This window comes from Juglans microcarpa x Juglans regia, chromosome 6D (assembly GCF_004785595.1).
Source record: "Juglans microcarpa x Juglans regia isolate MS1-56 chromosome 6D, Jm3101_v1.0, whole genome shotgun sequence".
In the NCBI taxonomy this organism is placed as follows: domain Eukaryota; kingdom Viridiplantae; phylum Streptophyta; class Magnoliopsida; order Fagales; family Juglandaceae; genus Juglans; species Juglans microcarpa x Juglans regia.
In genome coordinates, this window is record NC_054604.1 from 14,510,190 (window position 1) to 14,531,529 (window position 21,340).

Sequence of the window (21,340 nt, forward strand, 5' to 3'; positions counted from 1 at the left end):
AACAGACAAAGGAAAGGGGCTGGGGAGGCAGGAAATCTCATATGTAATGGGTGGTTCAGGCCACTCCTTGGCACTGCTGCAAAAAGGAAAAGGGGGGGGGGGGGGGGGGGGGGGGGGGGGGGGGGGCAGAGAATGGTCGAGGGACTATACTTGAAAGGGGTGCTGGCAGCTTGTTCCGCGCTGCCTCAGTGGAAAGGGAGATGCAGGGAATCCTTAATGGTTTGAAAGAAGAAATCATTTTATTGATGAAGGTTGTAGAAACTTGTTCAACTAAAATGGAGTTGGGCCAGGCCCTAGGCCTAGAACAAGGCCAACGGTCAGCTGGTTCTAAGCTGATAAAGTCTAAAGGAAATGGACTGCACTTAAGGCTCGATAAAGGGAAAGCCAAGATCCAAACAGGCCGGACATGCCAAGCCAGCCCAAACTGAAATGGTGCTTGAAAAGAAATGGGCCCTTCTTTCAGAAGGGCTCCAAGTCCTTAGTTGGGCCATCACCGGCATGGGACCTCATTGCCAGCAACTTCTAGGGCTGTTCCCAACCATCTTTGCAGCAGGGTTAGCGGGGCTTTCAACGTCAGAGGAGGCTGTGCAGCAGATGATTTCGATGACTGCAAAGACACTATCCACCAGCAAGACACAGAACGATGTGTCGGCCCTCTCTAGGTCACATCCTGCCACAACGGTTGTTGGCACCGGTGGAGGAGATATCTCATATCCCTACAGAGTAGATGATGGGAGGTTTGTTGGAGGGCTGGAGAACATCAAGAAGCAATAGAAACTCTAGTCGACGACACCTAGGCAATCGTCTGACCTTCATGCCATGCAAGGAGGCATATCGGCGTCAGAAAATGGTTTGGTAGCCGAGAAACCCATTTCTGTTGACTCAAACATTGTGGGAGGCCTGAGTAATTCAGAGAAGGGTGCATGTAACGGCCCGATCTTTTATTTAGAAATAAAATTACAGATAAAATTTTTTTATGAGTTAAAGCAAATTATCAGATGATTTTTTTTTATAAACCTAGAGTTAAATCTCCATTATTATTATTATTTTCCCTCCAAACCCATGAATCCTCTTCATAATACAACTCCTCTCTACCGGATTTTTTTTCTTCTTTGAATTTGAAACACGCACCAAACCTAATCCACCCACATGCACATGCACATGCACGTCTCTTCCTTTATTTTTATCTAGGGTTTTCTTTAGGTTCTCAAACATATATACATATACACGTTTCACTCACCAAAGAATGCAAGCCGCAATGCCCTCCACCGTGAGTCTTCCAATCACGTATCAATAAAATGCATGCACGGCTCCATCTGTTTCCTCCGCTTGCACGACACTGTGTTTATTTATACACTCACACACAGCCTTACACACACTGCCTTTGATTTATCCTAGGGTTTTCAGAACCGAAACCAACCCCACGTTCAGTCCCGCAGCACGGCGACCCCCCGGTTCACCACTTAGCGTTCACCCTCCAAACACAACCAACACTCACCGTAGAGCAAACGCGAGACCACCGCACAACTACAATCACGCAACAACCATAGCTCTTCCTCTACACCCTCGAAAGCAGCCCAAACTCAGTAGCCACCATCATCATCTTCAGTGGAAAGCGGAAGCTGAAGCTCCTCTGTTTTAGCCCATCGAAACAGAGCATCCTTCCCCAAACCGAGAGCCATGTTCTGCCACTGGTGGGCCGCGACGCCACCTTCAGCAGCAACAGATATCGCCGGAGGTCTAGCATTCACCGCCCAGTGACGCCCAACGCCACCACCCGAACCCCCCATGCACGTTGTGTGGTGTGAAAAATCTTTCTCCGTTCTCTCTCACTCATCCTCTCTCTCGGCGTCGCACTAACCAGCCCAAAGGAACCCAGTTGCGCCGCTTTGGTTCCAGCCGCCGTGCCGTGCAGCTCCTCCCTCGGTGAGCTCCTCCATCGCAGACCCATCTCTCTCTCTCTCTCTCTCTCAAACGCTGTTGTTTTTTTCTTGTTTTCGGATGTGCCACGATTTCGGGTTCTAGAGAGAACCTTAGTTCCTGTTGGGCCGTGGGCCTTAGGCCCATAAGGGTGGGATGGGCTTATTCTTTTGTTTGGGCTCATGTGATAATATCTTTATGGGCTAGAATTTGCAACTATTTCAGATTATAATAATGTTTAAATGGACTTGTATTTTTTTAAATTGGATTTGACTTAGCTGTGGGCTGGGCTTGAGGTTAATTAGATTTGTATCATGGTGATAGAGTTGTATTTTAAGTAGGACGTATAAACTCTAGATATACAGAATTGATGTCAATATTATAGAGTCAATGTGATTTTAGAGTTTGAAAGACCAAAGTTAATGAAAAATATAGATTAAGTTGGAATTTCTAGTTTAATTAAGAGGTATGTCTTTAAGTAGAAATTTACGTAAGCTACGTGTCTATCTTATAGGAAATCAGTCGCGCCCGGAAATTATTGGATTAGCGCTACGAGGTAAGTAGCATGATCATATCCTTACTCGTATGTACAGTGAGCTGTTTGTCTTTTTATAAAAGATATTATGTATGTAGGCCCTTTATTGGAAGCCTCTTTTTACGTACCCAAAATATGATAAAATTATGAAGAAGTCATGATTTTATGTGAAAGACTATTCATGAAATTATTTATAAAATGCATGATTTTATGTGAAAGATTATTCATAAAATTATTTAGGAAATGCATGATTTTATGAGAGAGTTATTTCGTAAAATATTTATGAAAAATCATGATTTTATGCGATGAAACATGTATCATGACGTTTATGAAAGAATGCGATTTCGTTTGAAATCTATGATACGATATGACAAGTATGTATGTGATTTCTTTTGAAATCTATGATATGATATGTATGTGATTTCTTTTGAAATCTATGAAATGTCAAGTATGCAAATATGATTTGATAAAATATGTAACGGCCTATGTTATGATATGAAAACGGTACCTATGTTATGGGCATATTGCATTGCCAGGTCGTGCATGCTGGTAGTGCACCCAGTATTGTCTTCCTTATGTATGGATTCCACAACCCGCGGCCACGGGCAGAATCGGAATCTATTTAGATTCGCTAACCCTAACTCACGGGGGTCAACAGTGGGTAACGGCCTATGACAAGTGAAAGATAAGTTAATGTTTATGTCATGTTATTTATGAATGTATTTATGAATATGCACGCTTTTTAAGAAACCTTATGTTTATTATGTTTACTGTATGATGTGTTGCTTATTGAGTATTCGACTCATTTTAGTTTGTTTTTATGTTTTTTTTTTTTAAACCACCCCAGGTGATGACATTTATGAAGACGAGACTGCAGGACAGAACTTGACCCAGGGAGGCGAGACAGAGGCCTAGACAGATTATGTTATGATTATTTTTATGGTTCTAAGTTTTAAATAAATTATTTTGATAAGCACATGAGACTTCCTTATTTTTCATAAGTGCTTCCGCAGACCTTATTTTGGATTTTCAGTATTTATTGAAGTTTATTATTTTATGGAAATTTTTCGCATCTGGTGCATTGTTAAAAAGAAAAAAAGTTTTAAGTTCAAGTTTAGTAGTAGCACACTGGCTCCTCGAAAATTCTAAAATGTCTTTTCGGGAATGGGGTGTTACAGTGCACTAGACAGGGCTATGGTTGTTTTCGAGGCTACAAGGGGAGAGGTGATGATAGTTGAATGGCGGGTGGACGCCAAAAGGGATAGGTCCTCTATTGAGGGGGCAAAACCTACTCCATTGAACTCGTTTCATCCAAGGGTGTTAGATTGGGTAATTAAGAAAGCCATAGAGATCAAGCATTGTGTGGGGATAACATGTGAGGGTTTTGAGGAGGAATTTTTGGCGTTACTTAAAGCTATTGAAGCTGGAGGTGCGCAATCTATAGCAGATCTTTCCATTAATTTGGACAAAAAAGAAAGAGAACTCAAAAGGCTAACATGGGCTATGAATGATGATGGAGTGGAGAGGAGCTCTAGCCGAGGGCGTCTCAAGGGACGGGTAACAATGAATCCTATATGAAGCCAAAAACAATATCTTGGAGCGTAAGGGGGCTGAATGAGTACAACAAACAGCTCCAAGTTAAAAATTTACTTCATCAATGGCAAGGTGATATGATTGGTTTGCAAGAGATGAAGCTAGAATTTATTACAAGGAAAATAGTTCGAAGTTTGTGGAGGGAACATCATGTTGGATGGTTGTATCTGCCTTCTAAAGGAGCATCCGGGGGTGTTCTTATTATGTTCGATAGAAAGGGTGGTAGAATGGTTAGAGAAATGTGTAGGCGAATTCACTGTGGCATGCTCCTTTGAAAATGTAGAGGATGGTTTCCAATGGGCTTTTGCAGGAGTCTACGGCCCTAATACTGATGCAGAAAGAAAGTCATTGTGGGAAGAACTGGAGGGACTTCTTAGTTGGTGGGAGTTACCAAGTTGCATAGGGGGGGTGACTTGAATGTCTCTCGTTTCCCGAGTGAGAGATCAGGTTTATCCCACATCACACCTACTATGAGGGATTTTTCTGACATCATTTCAGAACAGGCACTTATGGATATTCCGCTAACGGGAGGTTCGTATACTTGGTCTAACACTCGTGAACTTCCATCCTGGTCGAGAATTGATAGATTTTTGCTAACTCCAAAATGGGAGTTACATTTTCCAGAGGTAACTCAGAGAAGATTACCTAGGGTATGCTCAGACCACTTCCCCATCCTTTTAGACTATGGAGGCATCCAAGGAGGCAGAAGGTATTTTAAATTCAAAAATATGTGGCTTAAGACTGACGGTTTTGTAGACAGGGTACGACAATGGTGGTCTTCTCATGATTTCCAAGGCTCTCCAAGCTTCATAATCGCGAAAAAGCTAAAAGCGCTGAAACAAGATTTGAAGTAATGGAATGAACAAGTCTTTGGCAATGTAGGTCTACAACGACGCTCCCTTCTAGAGGAGCTACAGGGTTTGGAGGGTAAGGAGGAGGCTAGAACTCTTTCTGAATTTGAAACAACTCGCAAGAGTCAAATAGTTACAGAGCTTGAAAGAGTCATACTGATGGAAGAGATCCCTTGGAGACAGAAATCAAGGGCACTATGGCTCAAGGAGGGAGACAAGTGCACAAAGTTCTTCCATACGGTGGCTAATTTGCTCTAGAGGAACAATGCTATTGATATGTTGATGATAGATGAAGCAGTATCTTTAGATCAGTCAATTATCAAGAACCACATTGCACAATATTATGAACATCTACTAGCCAAACAATAACCATGGAGACTGACAATAGGTGGTTTGACTTTTTCTATACTAGATCCACAGCGTGCAGGGTGGCTTGAGAGGCCTTTTGAAGAGGAATAAGTACGTAAAGTCGTTCAAGGTATGGCTAGTGACAAGGCCCCAGGCCCTGATGGTTTAACAATGGGCTTTTTCCAAACCTGTTGGGAAGTGTTAAGGGCAACCTTATGCAGCTATTTCAAGAATTCCATAGTAATGCTAGTTTTGAAAGAAGTCTAAATGCTACCTTTTTAGCATTTTTTCCCAAAAAAGGGAGATCAGTGGATGTTCGAGACTATCGTCCCATTAGCCTCGTGAATGGGGTTTACAAGATTCTATCCAAGGTGCTCGCGAACCAATTGAGTACAGTGGTGGAAAAGTTAATCTCGAAATTGCAAAATACATTTTTCAAAGGCAAACAAATCCTGGATTCGGTCTTAATTGCTAATGAAGTGTTGGATGGACGACTCAAATCTCGAGAACCGGGTTACTTTGCAAACTACATATGGAAAAAGCTTATGATCATGTAAATTGGAAGTTCTTACTTTATCTAACAAAATGAGGTTTTGGTGAGAAATGGTTGAATTGGGTAAAATTTGACATCTCAACAATTCGCTTTTCTATATTAGTGAATGGTTCACCAGTGGGTTTTTTGACTCCTCGCGTGGCTTGAGACAGGGGAATCCGCTCTCTCTCTTACTCTTTTTATTTGTCATGGAAGCTCTCAGTCTGATGATTGTGGCCCTCATGGAAGGTGGGTTTCTTTATGGTTTTTCAGTGGGGAATGGTAATTATGGCTTTATTAATGTTTCTCATCTATTGTTTGCAGATGATACTCTCATATTCTACGGAGCAAATCTCAGGTATATCCAATCTACGAGGGCTCTACTTCTCTGCTTTGAAGTTGTCTCAGGTTTGAAAGTTAACCTCTCAAAGTCTGAACTAGTACAGGTAGGGACTGTTCCCGAAGCAGCAGCTCTAGCCTCCCTCTTGGGATGTAAGGTATTTTCTCTACCCCTAAAGTATCTTGGCTTACCTTTGGGTGCTATCTTTAAATTAGAGCAAATTTGGAATGTAGAGATTGTGAAAGTGGAACGCAGACTGGCATCTTCGAAGAGGATGTATTTCTTTAAAAGTGGTAGGCTCACCTTAATTAAAACCACTCTTTCCAACTTACTCACTTATTTTTTGTCCTTGCTCCCACTACCAGCAAAGGTTGCCAAATGTATTGAGAAGCTACAACGCGACTTTTTGTGGAGTGGTTTGGGGGATGAGTTCAAGTTCCATTTGGTTAACTGGTCAATGGTTTGTACTCCAATTTCTGGGGGTGGACTGGGGATTCACAACTTGATTAAGCTCAACCAAGCTCCATTGGGTAAATGGTTGTGGCGGTATTAACACGAAAGCGGGGCCTTGTGGAAGACTGTTATAGATGCACAGGTTGGGGAGACATGGGGTGGTTGGTGTTCGAATGAGGTACGTGGCCCATATGGAGTGGGTCTATGGAAATACACAAGGAAAAGTTGGGAGTTCTTCCTGAGACATACACATTGTAGTGAGTGACGGCTCTTGTGTCAGATTTTGGTATGACAACTGGTGTGATGAACGAAGTCTTCAAGACACTTTCCCTACCATATTTGGGCTTGCACGAGTGAAGGATGGAGCGATAGCAGACCACTTGCTTTTTTCTAGTGGCTACCCTCAATGGAATGTTGATTTCAATAGGGCAGCTTAAGACTGGGAGTTGGAGGAGATTACAGAGTTCTATGCAGCACTATATTCCGTATACGTATGACCAGGGGTACCATGGATCAGACAATTTGGAACCCTTCCACGAAAGGTAAATTCACTATCAGATCACTCCACAGAGTTTTAATGAGTCTAGGCATGCCCACATTTCCATGGAAGAGCATTTGACAGACGAAAGTTCCTTCCAAAACCGCCTTTTTCGTTTGAACAGTAGCATTGGGCAAAATTCTCACCATAGATAACTTAAGGAAACGTCGGATAATGGTGTTGGACTGGTGTTACATGTGTAAGAAAGATGGTGAATCAGTAGACTATATGTTTCTACACTGTGAGGTGACGAAGACCTTGTGGGACTATTTTTTTACAAGACTCGGCGTATCGTGGGCATGCTTTTTATATTGGTGGATTTTCTAGCTAGCTGGAGAGGTCTCCGAGAGAATTCACAAGTCGCAACAATCTGAAAAATGGTCTCTATTTGCAATGTGTTGGTGTATATGGTGGGAACAAAACGATAGAAGCTTCGAAAACTGCAAGAAGACAATGGAAGAGCTGAAAGTCTTTTTCTTTAAAACATTGTTCTCATGAGTGGGGGCTATTGTTTGTAACGGACTAAGTGTCCATAACTTTTTACTATCAGTTGTAAACTCTAGTTAGGTATTTCTCATGTATACCCCTCTATACTTGGGTTTTGCCTACTTTTATGGATAAAATACTTTGATTGCCAATCAAAAAAAAATTAAAATAAAAAAATTATCTACCCCTAGTTCCTAATTAGGTGTATTTTCAGTACTTGAGTTATGCCTATTTTTCATATTAATAAAATCTGTTTTACTTATAAAAAGAGTAATAGTTTTTTTTTTTTTTTTATATAAGTATACTTAGAGTAATAGTGACACTCAATCCCACCACTCTTTAACTTTTCACTTCTCAAAGAAATAACTACTCAACCCCACCAAGTTCCTAGAGAATATAATCTGCATTCCATATTACACTTCAAACCTTTTTTTTGATAGGTAATAAGTAATTCATTGATAGAAAAATAGGCAGAGCCCAAGTACACTAGGAGTATACAAAGACACACCTATTTAGGAACTAGAAACAGTTAAAAGGAAATCATGGAAGTTGGAACCATTGAAATCTAAAGCAATGGCCCACAGAAACAAAGTCTTCCAGAAGAAACTACGAAACTCTTCCAAGGAACGTTCATGATCCTCAAAAAGTCGCTCATTTCGTTCACTCCAAATACACCAAAAAATACAAATAGGGCCATCTTCCATACAGCTGCAATCTGTGATGTCCCAGTGATCCCTCTCCAACATGCTAGAAGTTCAACCACCCTGCCTGGCATTACCCATGCGACTCCCAATTTGCTGAAAAAATAATTCCAGATACCTCTAGCAAACTCACAATGTAAAAGTAGATGGTCCGCCGTTTCACCACTATTTCTACACAAACAGCACCAATCCATGATACATAAACCACGTCTTCTGAGGTTATCAATGGTCAAAATCTTCCCTAAAGCTGTTGTCCAGACAAAGAATGCTGCCTTGGTTGGTGCTTTACTCCTCCATACGTTCTTCCAAGGGAAATTATGCCTTTGTTGCATGGTAATAGTCATAAAAAGAACGTACCGTGAATTTACCTCTCCTAGAGAGTCTCCATACCATGGCATCGTCATTTGTGGCCGCAATAGCAGTATTATACAGCAAATTGAAAAATTCCACCAAGATATTCACTTCCCAATCATGAGCCTCCAGAGTAAGATTAATGTTCCACTCCTGGGAATCTTGATGAAGTACCCGCAGATCGGCCACCATGGCTTCCTTATCCCTTGCAATGCTAAAAATTGTTGGATAAGCATCCTTCAAAGCCGTGTCACCCACCCACATATCCTTCCAAAAGCTGATCCTACTACCACCCCCAAGCACAACCGAGTATTACTAGCAAAAGAGCACCAACCTTTACGAATGTACTTCCAAAGCCCCACTCCATAAGTCCCCCGGCCCTCTTTAGAACACCAGCCCCCCCGTTCACTCCCATACTTCGTGTCAATCACCCCTTTCCATAAAGCTTCCCCCTCATAATTATAGCGCCACAACCATTTACCTAGTAATGCCTTGTTGAAAGCCCTCACATTACAAACCCCCAGCCCGCCATCCCTCATAGGAGAGCAAACCTTGTCCCATCCCACTAAATGAAACTTAAACTCATCTCCTATGCCACTCCATAAAAAATCACGGTGAAGCTTCTCTATTCTAGTTGCAATGCTAGCAGGTAGAGGAAATAAGGATAAGTAATACGTAGGAAGGTTGGATAGAGTACTCTTAATAAGTGTAATCCGCCCCACTTTTGATAAATACAACTTTTTCCATCCGGCCAACACTTCAAACCTAACTCAAATATCTTTTTTGTATTTCACCTGAAAATACTTCATCCCTCATTGAAATTTAGGGCTTATATGATTTGCGTATAGATTGGATTTTGTAATGCAGTCAAAAAGTTATGCTTTAATTCCAGCAAATTTAAAGGCTCGTTTGGACACAGAATATCTTTAAATATCTGTGAATAGTAGTGAAATTGTTTGTAAATAGTAGTGAAATTGTTTGAGTTAAAGATGTTTTATTGGGTTTCGGGAAAGGAGAGAGAAAATTAAAAAAAATATATTATAAAGTTAAAATATTGTTTGAATATAATTTTTCAATATTATTTTTATTCTGAAATTCAAAAAAGGTTTATTGTTTTTTGTGTTTTGTTTCGCAGTTTTTTTTATAAGTAAAAGTTGAAGATTAGGTAATAATTAGATGAAAAAGTTGAAGATTTGAAAATAAAAAGTGTTTTGTGTTCAAGTGTTTGGTGCTCAAAGCACATTTTATAAGTTCACCAAACTTCCTGTTTTTTCTTCAAAATAACTTTTACTTGTGATTCAAGCTCTCAAACTCAAAACCAAACAAGCACTAAAAAGGGAACCATCAAAAGTGGTCGAAAGTAATGACCACTAGGAGCTGCAAACAGAAGTCCAGAGGCAAACCTGTGGTCCCCATAGCTATACCAAGAGCCCTTCTTCACCACAATATCCATCATCTCAGCACAATCCAAAATGCAACCCTGCAAGAGAAATCAATGTCAAGAGTGTAATTTCAACTCTCAGGGGGCAACAAAGTTCAATGTTGCGTTACCAACCGATTTGCCCACTCCCTCTCCGAAGATTATTTCAAATTCAGCTTGCTTGTATGGCCTTGACACCTACACCAATTAGTGAAATGAGGATCTTTTTAAACATGGGCAGATATCAATCAAAAGCACCCAACTATGATATATCAAACAAATTAAAAAATATAGATACAAGCTTATTCAATAAATATGTTAAATGTCGGCAAAGCTCGTGAAGTAGCCACAGAAACAGAATTACTGCAGGCACCTTCAAGTACATGGTCAAGTATCAAGGAAAGTATTAGTCAACTTAAAAAGGTGCAATCCGTTTAGAGAAGATCTTTCTTGGATTTTTTTATAAGCAATATTTTTAAAGGATGATGAAACTTTCAAGAGAGCAATAGCTTTGCTTAGCGGGCCCTGGCTTCAGCAAGACATTTAAAGCAATCTAGCCAAAATATGATATAAATATTGGCCACCAAAACTGTCATCCAATTCTTCCATATTATAGGTCTTTTCAATATAGCAGTGTAAATTTCAGTACGAAGAACTTCAAGAAATAGAATATGGTTGATAAAAAGTAAAATGTTATTCATCATCTTATGTAATGGCAGCAATCCATATAACCTATAAACAAAAAGGAGCAACAATCCATTATTATAATTCAAGTGAACATCTCTCTCTCTCTCATTCAACAAGACAAGTGAACATCAGAAACATTTTTTTTTTTTTTTTTATCGGTAACCTCAGAAACATTATACAGTATTTTCTTCTTTTTTTTCATTTTAGCTCGATACAAAATCCTCATACAATTTTGAGTCCGATCTACTTTACCTTGCTCTTTTGCACTCTCACACGAACCCGGAGCCCAATTTCTTCATCTCCTTTAACCTAAAGCAGAAAAAACGGATGCATGTTGAATGCTCCATAAAGATGAAATTTGAAGAAATGATCTCTTCACATAGAAATCATTAAGGAGTCGTGCTTACAGACTTTATCTTCCCAGTAGGACGTATCTCAAGCCGAAGAGAGGCAAAGAACTTTAATGCTATTCCTCCACTTGTCACTTCTGGGTTCCCATAGTAAACACCAATCTTACAAACCCCAAAAGAAAAATTATATTAGTCTCTGGAACGAGAAATAATTTGACTTCAACAAAAGAATATTGTATCAGAAAACTAAAGGTCCAATGTAAATTAATACATAAGCAAGAGCTGAGACACAATTCAGTCAATTGGAGTTTGGCGTGCTAATGTAATAACAGAAATAATCTACCATATATAGAGGAAAAAGCAAACTTGTAAATTATAACTAAACAAAAGAAGTACCTTATGTCTTATTTGATTCAAAAAAATAAGAGTACAACCAGCTTTCGAGGCATTTCCTGACATCTTACGCAAAGCTTGGCTCATAAGACGTGCTTGCAAACCCATTTGCTGCATCCCAATCTCACCCTAGATGATGAAGAATACAAGTCAGACATGGCCAACCTTGTCAGATCAAAGCCTAAAAGAGCAGAAGGAGATGATAGCCTACTTCAATCTCTGCCCGTGGAGTGAGAGCCGAGACAGAATCAACACAGATAAGATCTATGGCACCAGATCTGCACATACGATCTGCAACTGAGATGAGAAACTTGAGAAGTCAACATATATATCAGGCACAAGTGTAATGAATTCTATAAACATTACTGGTTCCATATTTTTTTTTTTTTTTTAATAAGTAACATTGGAGGTTCCATATTTAAGAGTGCCAGAATGATCAGATCGATTATCAAACCACATAGACAGAGAATATATTACTCTCAAGTGCCATCTCGCCATGATCAGGTTGACAGACAATCAAATTCTCTACATCCACTCCCAAAGCTTTAGAATATGCTGGATCAAAAGCATGCTCCGCATCAACAAGCATTGCATTTCCTCCCAGGTTCTACACATTATGGAAATGAAAAGCTTTGCACTGGACTCATCACATTATCACATACAACATTTAATATGAAGTGCCTCATATGCTGAAGGAAATAAAAATTCAGAAGTGAAGTTCAGAAAGAAACAATACCTGCACTTCTGCAATTGCATGGAGTGCCAAAGTGGTTTTTCCACTACTTTCAGGGCCATATATCTGGAAAGAAATATGGCAGATTATACAAGTTATCCAATCTCTCAAGGACCCACCACAAATCATGATAGGAGTAGAGCAAATTAAGTAGCACACTCAATTTTGTTTTGTTTTGTTTCCTTCTCTTTTGCATATCCCAACCAGATTCAGGTGCTTATATAACTTTCGTATAGTCTGTAGAATATTGTATTGTACAGGATTCTGTTGATTCAAGAGCAGTCTATGCGAATCATAGCATGAATCTAAAAAGACTAACACAGGTACAGTATAACAACTCAGACAGTGAAGATGTTTTAACCTATCTTATGTATTGTGAAAGAAGAATTATTAACTATACAAACTTTCTTCATAAGTCATGCCTATCTTTATCACATACAAGTTGATACTTTGGTATATGCATTCCAATATACTGCCCCTAAAAGTTAAAAATACATGTGCTACTTTTTACCACAAATACTCCTGTAACATATGGTTCTAATTTAGGGACTAGATTATTATTATTATAATTATTAGTATCTTTATTATTATTGAAAAACCTATTAATTAGATAGTGATTTTATTTGAGTGAGATTCTCCTCCCTCACACCTCTATTCTCTCAAGGAAAGATTCTCCCTAGTTGAAGTTTCCCAATGGTTACACGGCTAAACCCTCTTATATTCCCTCTGTTTCCTAAACCTTCCCAATAAGAGCCGCAGCGATTACTGTCACAGCCAAACCCATTCTCACAGCAAACCCAAAAGTACAGCAACCCTATCCTTTCTTTTCATCCTCAACCAGCAGTAAACATCAAACAAGAGCCACCATAGCATTCCTTCAGCAAGCCAAGAAGCCCATCCCGCTGGAAACCCTCACCGGGACCATCACAGAGCACGCCGACAGGAAAGGCGGAACACCACTTGGTAGCCACAGAAACCACCAACCCAGCCACCTGAGTTCAGACGCGCGACCTTCTCTCATGTTTACAATTTGCTCCTCCCCCCTCGAAACTCCGCCGATGTGGTTCTCGCCTCAGCCATCTCCATCGTGTGTCTCCCTCCCTCTTGGTGAGTCTGTCGCACAGCCCTTCTCCAGTGAATGTGTTTCCTTTCAATCTAGCTGCATGCTTTTGTTTCCTGCCTTCCCAAAAAGTCCCTGCCTGTTTATGAGTATTTCCCAAAATGCCTTTTAGGCCCCATTTGGATTCGGAAAGTGTTTCATCTCATCATTACAACCTTCTCAAATTCCCACAAAATATAATAAAAAATTCAACTTTTTCAAATCTCAAAACAATAATAATATTAAAAAATAATATTCTAACAATATTTTTTTCAACTTTCATCTTTCATCTAAAACCATCTCATCTCATCTCTGAATCCAAACCAGCCCTTAGTTAGGCTGATTTCTTGTGGGGCGTGATGTTGTTGTTAGGCTGGGCTTGGGTTTTAAATGGGACTTGTGTTTTTAAATTGGGTTGGGCCTGGTTGTATTTTACAGAAAACCCTTGTATATTGTTTTACTTGGGCTTGGTTTTACTTGAGCAAATATTAACCAAAAACTTTATTTTTTAGAAAATGCTTAGGAGTTTAAATTATGCTATTACGTATTAATTTTTACAAACCAATTTACAGCAGTATACTATTAAGGGTTCTGATTTTATTTTTAAACGTTTTGAATGTGATTGCTTAAAGCCTAATTACACTACTGAGTTGTAATTGGTACTTAAATAATTATATGATATTAGTATTTATTAATTTTAGTATATAACAGAATAGTTATTAAATTATTCACCCTAGTATGCATTTAACTAAATAGAATGCTACGACATGCTTTGCTATAAATTTTGTAATGTTTAGTGCTTCATATAGGTGATGAACTGAGAAGTGAGATTTTGGAAGTAGCACTAAGAGGTAAGTACCATGATCATAATCTTAATGTGCTGTAATTATTTTGTTCTACATGAAAAAGTGTTGTTCATCTATGCTATGTATGAGCCAATTCAAGGTTAGCCCCTTTTCATGAACCCTCGACGAATTACGACAATATGCTTATGAATGAAATTCTGTATGTTATGCTGATTGGGTTGTTGTTAGAATGGATGCTATGTCATGAAAATCATACATATGCCATGTAATGCTTATGTTATGTTATGAAATGCTTAGATTATGTTATGCAATGCTTATGCCATGTAAAGCTTATGTCACAATGCCATCTTTTTAATGATATGCCATGCATATGAGCATGACATGTCATGAAAGTCATGAAGTCAACATGTTCACACACATTATAAAGATAAATAAGAAGTCATGTGAACGATCAAGCTCTAAAATTGGCCTTATGGTATGGGTGGATGTGCACAAGGATCTTTAGGGAAAGTTGTGGCATACGATTAATAAAGAACGAAGCAGGAAATTTTGGAAATAGATATGTCAAGGAATTTGGAGAAAGAGTCTCATTAGTTGCATTTCATTCTCATGCATTTACTTATTTAAGTAAACATTTGTCATTCCATTTCATCAGGAGCATGGTCTCAAGGTTAACTTGCCGAGATTTTATAATCTCACTATGGTAGTCTCACACTAAGGCGCCAATCATCAAAACCGTAGATTTTGCAAACCAGTTTGATGAGGGAGGGTTTGAGCAAGACGTCCAGCCGCATGAGGATGAGTGAAGAGGGTGCCATGGTCATTAGTTAGTGGACCACTTATTACTTTATTAGTCATTTACTTTCTTGTTTTATTTACCTCGATGGAGAGAACAATTATTTAAATTTCTGAATGATTTCATGGACATGTAATGATACATGGTACTTATGGATGTAATTGTGACTTGTGGAGATGTTACTGAAACAGTATTATGAGGTTTAAAAATTTTCTCTGGTACTAAGTTTCTTAGACTGATTACTTATCTGCTGCAAACTGTTCATACCATTAGCAACATGCTAGATAAATGCATATTACTGTCATGAACGTATGGGGTGTGTAACCCAATGTTACATATCCCGACATCTCGACTACACATCAAAACACAAGCAGGGGGTCAGGAGCATCACACTTGAGCCTCCCTTGGGGCATTATAACTTCATATCCTTTCTCTATTTCTAATTCAGTTGCAAAGAGATTAGAAAAACTTCAGTGGGACTTCTTGTTTAGTGGAAGCACAGGCAACTTAAGTATCGTTTGAGGGATGGTGTGGTTTCATGTTCAAATTGGAGGACCGGTAACCAACGGCACTAATAATGATACAAGATAAAAAATAAAAATAAAAATAAATAATAAAAAAGACACATGGAAATTGTCTTAAAAAACTAGAATACAACATTAGAGAATATTTTTGTTTTGATAAGATACAACATCATGAGAATATTAATGAAGCAACATATAAATATATAATTTACGAAACTATTATATGGACTACTTGAACAAAAATAATGGCATGACCATCATGGAATAATTTTGTAAGAATGCCACCCATCTTGTCAATTATCCAATTGTTTACAATTTTCATTTTGGCCGTATATATTTTTAATGGCTAATTCTGCAAGTTCATTTTCTTAATAAGTAATGAAATTTTATAATTAATGAGAAATAATTTCAATATACATGTGCTTATTTTTGGTTATATGATATATACAAAAACCAAAAAAAAATATAAGAGATGTATAAACAATAGAACTTATTTAGAATGTATAAATCAAATTAACTTCTCTTTTATATAATTGTAACAAAAGCATAATAATACCATCACTCAACCAAGGAAGGAAAGAGGAGGGGGATGGGGAAAGGGGGAGGGAGAAGGAGAAGGAGAAGGAGGCAAAATATTAATATAGAGTGTCCTCATGGTTCAGTTTTGTGGAAGATAATTAGGAATAGATGGGACTCTTTCCTGCACTGCATATCCTTTAAAGTAAGTGATAATGGTAAGGATTTAGTTTGGTGGGACCTGTGGTATGCTAGTGTTCAAATAGGATAAATTGTTTTACAGCTCAAGAAGAAAGGTCCCACAAAGTAAACATAAAAGAAGATTGAGTAGTCAGGTAGTCAAGTAGCTTGTCAATAAAGGGGAGAAAGAGAAGGAAAAAAAAAAAAAAAAAGCAGCTGTCCTTATAAAGAAGTCTGTCAACATAATGTGTGCACCCTATTGGTGACTGCTCTCTATCAAAAAGGATTAAATTATCCAAATACATAATTGCAGTTGAAGAATAGTTTCTCTTACCACCCTGTTCAACAGGTGAACAGGCATGCAGGATATTGTACTAAACAAATCAAAGAAACATCTAAACAGCCAAGAAGCAAAGCATGTTTAAACAAACCAGTTTCTTATTGGAAGCAAAGCATGTTTGACCCATGCAAATGTGAAGAGGAAATGAGTGACGAAGCATGAGTAATGCAAAGAGGTAATACCTCTACAATTCTCCCCTTTGGAAGGCCGCCCCCTAAGGCAAAGTCTAAAGTCAAACAGCCACTGGGAAATGTTTCACTGCAATGGACAAACATTACAGAGCTCATACGATCAAAATCCTACAAGTGGACCTGGTGCAACCACAAAGCTACTTCCAGAAGTTTAACCCCACAAAAACAAAAAAAAAAAAAAAAAGTGTCAAAGAAAGGATCTAAACTAAATTTTAGTGGCAGGAGAAATACATACACCAACGCGCCACCAGCACTGCCTAATCTTGTAACGCTTCCTTTTCCAAATGAGTTATTTATATCATTCATTGCTGCTTCCAGTGCTTTTTGCTGGGGAAAAAAGTAACAATGTTAGATCTACCTTATTTATGGCCCAGTGAATCATGACGCCGTTTAGCATCCTAAAAGTAATTTTTGGTTCATGGTCAAAGTCCTCAACTACAAAGTTTGTGTTAAAGCAAATAAGAAGGCTCAAATCAGAACACATTCCATTATAAAACATAAACCAAAGCAAGAAATAGATTTCGAAATCCCTAAATGCAGAGCATAAATTCTCAAATATGGGAAATAATCATATTATAATTTCAGTATAGCAGTACTATAATACTCAGACTTGTGGACGTTAGGTGCAGGTACCTCTGCAAGTGTGGGATTCAATTGTGTTCTCAAAATTATTTCCCACCAGTTGCAAGTGTCTGCTAGCCAAATCTTCGTGTAGTGCCTTGTCAAGGTGAAGTGCAGGATCCAGCAGAATAGTTAATCTTTAGAGGTTTTAAAATATAAGACCTTTACAGTGACAAAATTATTCATTCTATAATGCTTAACTAAGTAACCCATCTTTCATCCATCAAACAACAAGCACACCAAGCCCCCAATTTGTCTAAAAGATAGTATATGTCTTGATTCTGTCCTCACACTGTCTGCTCTAATCAAATGAAAGGTTCACAAATACAAATTTTTGGACATTCGAGAATATGAATCAAACTTGTTAAATGTCCTAACCACCAATATAAAAAAGAGAAAGAAATCCAATCATCTACTGATATCGAGTTTTACACTGTACTAACATAAACCGCAAAGTCAAAACCATGCTTTAGGCACTAATAACTACAAAACTAGAAGATAAAAAGTAAGCCATGTAAGAAATATCAAATTATAGAAACCGCCTTCCATGATATTGCAGCATGAGAAGTAAAGAAGATCAAGATCATAGGGCCATAACAGAACCAGTATCTAGTAAATCTATTTTATAACTTGGTTTAGTACTCATAATATCACACGACAGTTAATCCTACAATGCGGCAGAGAGGTGTCAAAAGGCCATCAACTATTATGAACTTACTTTTTGTCTTGAAGAAAATCAACGAACCGTGAACTCACCAGAACTAATATTTACCATAATGCATACTTAACACTTCCTCTGGTATACTTCATATGTACTTATGCCACACATTTTCATTTTTCAATGACATTTTTTATTACTTATAAGAGACTTCACTTGCTGCCTACTTTCTATATATCTGGTCTGAGGATAGCTCAAAATCAAAATGCTCAGAAGCAGAACTAGGATCCTTCAAGAAATAATAGCAACCAATGGAACATGGCATACTAGTAACCCAGTGTAATAAAATTTTCCAATTCATGCATTAACTGGGTTTGTTCAATGGAACATGGCATGCTAGTAACCCAGTGTAATAAAATTTTCCAATTCATGCATTAACTGGGTTTGTTTCTTGTGTTGCAGATCGGCTCACATTGCAATATTTAATTCCAGCAGACTATGCCATTGTAGAACAGAACCAATATCTAATTTCACCAGGTTCTCTTTGAATATCTTAAATATCATAGCACAACAATAAACCTAATAAGCGGCAAGGAATGAGAAAAATAAAAAGGTTCAGCCCAGCTTGTTCATTTTTAGTCTGATAGGAAATAGACCTATGGTGAAACCCTAAGAAACATTGCTTTATGAGGTGTTCTTTACTCCCTTGACAGCCTAATTGGGATATGTCAGGTATGATGATAGTCAAAAGCTCAGATTAGGTGCAGCAACAGATCCAATGACAATAAGAATCAAAGGACCACAGCCTATGAGTAAGTTTTAGTCTTTAAAAAAAATCTCCAGTGCATGAGTCGAGGTGGAAATGTTTCTTGCAGTGCAGCTAGTAGATTCACAAGGAAATTATGAATATGAATATCACATCAACAGAACGACCTAAGCATCTCTAACTCCACCAAAAAGCAGTTTTGATCTATATGGTACGCGAATCAGGCAATCTTTAATATAAATCTGGCATGCACATCATATAAAATGCTAATTGGATACTGTGAGCTATGCAATCCCGGAGTTCACCTCTTCCTCAAAAGACTATTATAAAGGTCTCCATTCTAGCCCTATAAAACCGCCTTTTCGAAGTGACTCAACCTATTTTGATGGGTGAACTGGGTCTAAAATTTGAGAGTGATATCATCATTCTATTTTCTTGATGGTATGTTGTAATCAGATGTAGTTGGCAGATCGTAATCAAGATAACTTTTGGGAAGCATAATTGTGGTTCATAAGTCTCTCTCTAGATAGTAACTGTAAGTGTGTAGGGTGCACTTCTATAGTGACTTTTCTTCCGCGTCTACTTCCATGGCGGGCCAAACCAACGGGCCCATCTACATTCGAGGTTGGGTCCTCCTCCGGCGCTGCACTAAATCTACCGGCAGCTGACACCCACTGGACGGGGTCACACAGAATCGACCAATGGGGAAAGGCGAGCCGGTGGCCTGACTCTCGGCCGAGGGGGACGCTGTCAGACATAAGGGAAGCTAGGTTGGCTTTTGAGACAGAAAACGACAGCGGATCTGCCCAAACAGACGATATTTCATCCCAGAACGTACCGTCGGTGGAAATGATGGACCTGGAGAAGGATCTAACAGAGGTGAGGGGTTGTGAGGCTGACACGGAGGCAACAAGAAGTCCTCTCACTGTGATGATAGATGGGGCGGCCTCATCCAACCAAACCGAGATCACAGATCACATTGTCAATTACTATGAAAGTTTGCTTTTGAAAAAGATTTTGTGGAGACCGAGACTTGATGAGCTGGCTTTTGATGTTCTTGATCCGCAGGCAATGGAACAACTTGAAAGGTCGTTTGATGAGGTAGAGGTTAGGCAAGTATTAAAACGTATGGCGGGTGACAAAGCTCCAAACCCAGATGCCTTCTCCATGGCCTTTTTCAGACTTGTTGAGATGTACTTAAAGAAGATCATGGGGAATTTCCATGAATTTCATGAAACCGGGCTGTTCGAGAAAAGTCTAAAAAAAAGCTTGGCGTTGTAGAGGTAAAAGATTATCGTCCCATTAGCCTGGTGGGTGGGTTGAGCAAGGTGATAGAAAGCATGATTTTGAAGCCTCAAAATGCCTTTGTTAAAGGCAAGCAAATCCTTGACTCGGTACTTATTGCCAATGAATGCTTGTAGAATCGAATTAAGTCGGGAGAGTCAGGGCTCCTATGAAAGTTGGACATGGAGAAAACTTATGATCATGTCAATTGGAGATTCTTACTTTATATGCTTGAGAGATGTGGCTTTGGCACGAAATGGCGTACATAGATCCATCATTGTATCTCTATGGCTTGTTTTTCTATATTGGTGAAGGGCACGTCAAAATGCTTTTTTAAAAGTTCTCGAGGATTGCGACAATGTGACCCTCTTTCTCCGCTTCTTTTTGTTTTTGTGATAGGCTTTTAGTAAGATGATTCAGGGGTCGCGGTGGGCAGGTTCCTCTCAAGATTCTCAGTGGGTGAGGCACTTACAGGTTCACTCAACATATCTCATTTATTGTTCGTTGATGATACCCTAATCTTTTGTGGGGCAAAACATGAGCAAATTCAATTTTTGAGGACTCTCCTATTATGCTTCGAAGCCGCGTCAGGGTTGAAGGTGAATTTGGCTAAATTAGAGGTAGTGCCAATGGGGTATGTGCCCAATGTGGAGAGTATGGCGTCCATCTTGGATTGTAAGATATCTCAGCTGCCCATGAAATATCTTGACCTCCTGTTGGGTGCACCGTTCAAATCAAAATCCATGTGGGATGATGTGCTAGTAAAAATGGAGAGGAAATTAGCTGGTTGGAAAAGCATATGGAAGACAAAAGGCACCTCTAAAGGCAGCACTTTTTGTATAGACGGCTTCTTTAGGGAAGATTCTTACAATGGCCAACTTGAGGAAACGTCGTATTATAGTTATGGACTAGTGCTATATGTGCAAGAAGAGCGAAGAGTCCATACTACATTGTGAGATTGCCATGACCTTGTGGAATGAAATCTTTGCTCGATTGGGATTAGCTTGGGTGATGCCGGAAAGGGTATGTGACCTTCTAGCTTCTTGGAGAGGTATTCGGGACAACTCTCAAATTGCATCCATATGGAAGATGATACCTATATATGTCTATGATGGTGCATTTGGAGAGAGTGGAATGCAAGAAACTTTGAAGACCAAGAGTGATCGATGGAGTGAGCTTAGAAATTTTTTTTTCAATATTTTACTCCATTGGTCAATTGTAATTGATTTCCATGGCCTGACTTTTCATGAATTCCTTGTATCACTAAACTAGCATGCTTAGGCATTGCTCTTGTATATGTTCCGTATGCTTGGACTTATGCCTACTCT

At 38.9% G+C, this 21,340-nt stretch overlaps 1 protein-coding gene and 1 long non-coding RNA gene across 5 annotated transcripts in view; one reads left to right on the forward strand and one right to left on the reverse strand.

Moving 5' to 3' along the window:
• Window positions 1–21,340, reverse strand: part of LOC121234642 (DNA repair protein recA homolog 1, chloroplastic) — a 29,527-nt gene that overhangs the window by 7,234 nt on the left and 953 nt on the right. For 2 of the 4 annotated variants that reach the window (XM_041130668.1, XM_041130666.1), the window contains exons 2-11: window positions 16,919–17,010; window positions 16,675–16,750; window positions 12,235–12,297; window positions 11,976–12,105; window positions 11,710–11,795; window positions 11,502–11,627; window positions 11,163–11,267; window positions 11,008–11,064; window positions 10,204–10,266; window positions 10,052–10,128 (exon numbers count right to left, since the gene is read on the reverse strand). In XM_041130668.1, the coding sequence (XP_040986602.1) occupies window positions 10,052–10,128; window positions 10,204–10,266; window positions 11,008–11,064; window positions 11,163–11,267; window positions 11,502–11,627; window positions 11,710–11,795; window positions 11,976–12,105; window positions 12,235–12,297; window positions 16,675–16,750; window positions 16,919–17,010 (875 nt within the window). The remainder of the gene's footprint in view (window positions 1–10,051; window positions 10,129–10,203; window positions 10,267–11,007; window positions 11,065–11,162; window positions 11,268–11,501; window positions 11,628–11,709; window positions 11,796–11,975; window positions 12,106–12,234; window positions 12,298–16,674; window positions 16,751–16,918; window positions 17,011–21,340) is intronic. The other 2 variants (XM_041130667.1, XM_041130669.1) reach the window with 2 other exon arrangements.
• LOC121234643 lies at window positions 432–4,983 on the forward strand. The gene is made up of 3 exons (XR_005934431.1): window positions 432–554; window positions 3,563–3,567; window positions 4,452–4,983. It is a non-coding gene; the product is annotated as an uncharacterized LOC121234643 (long non-coding RNA).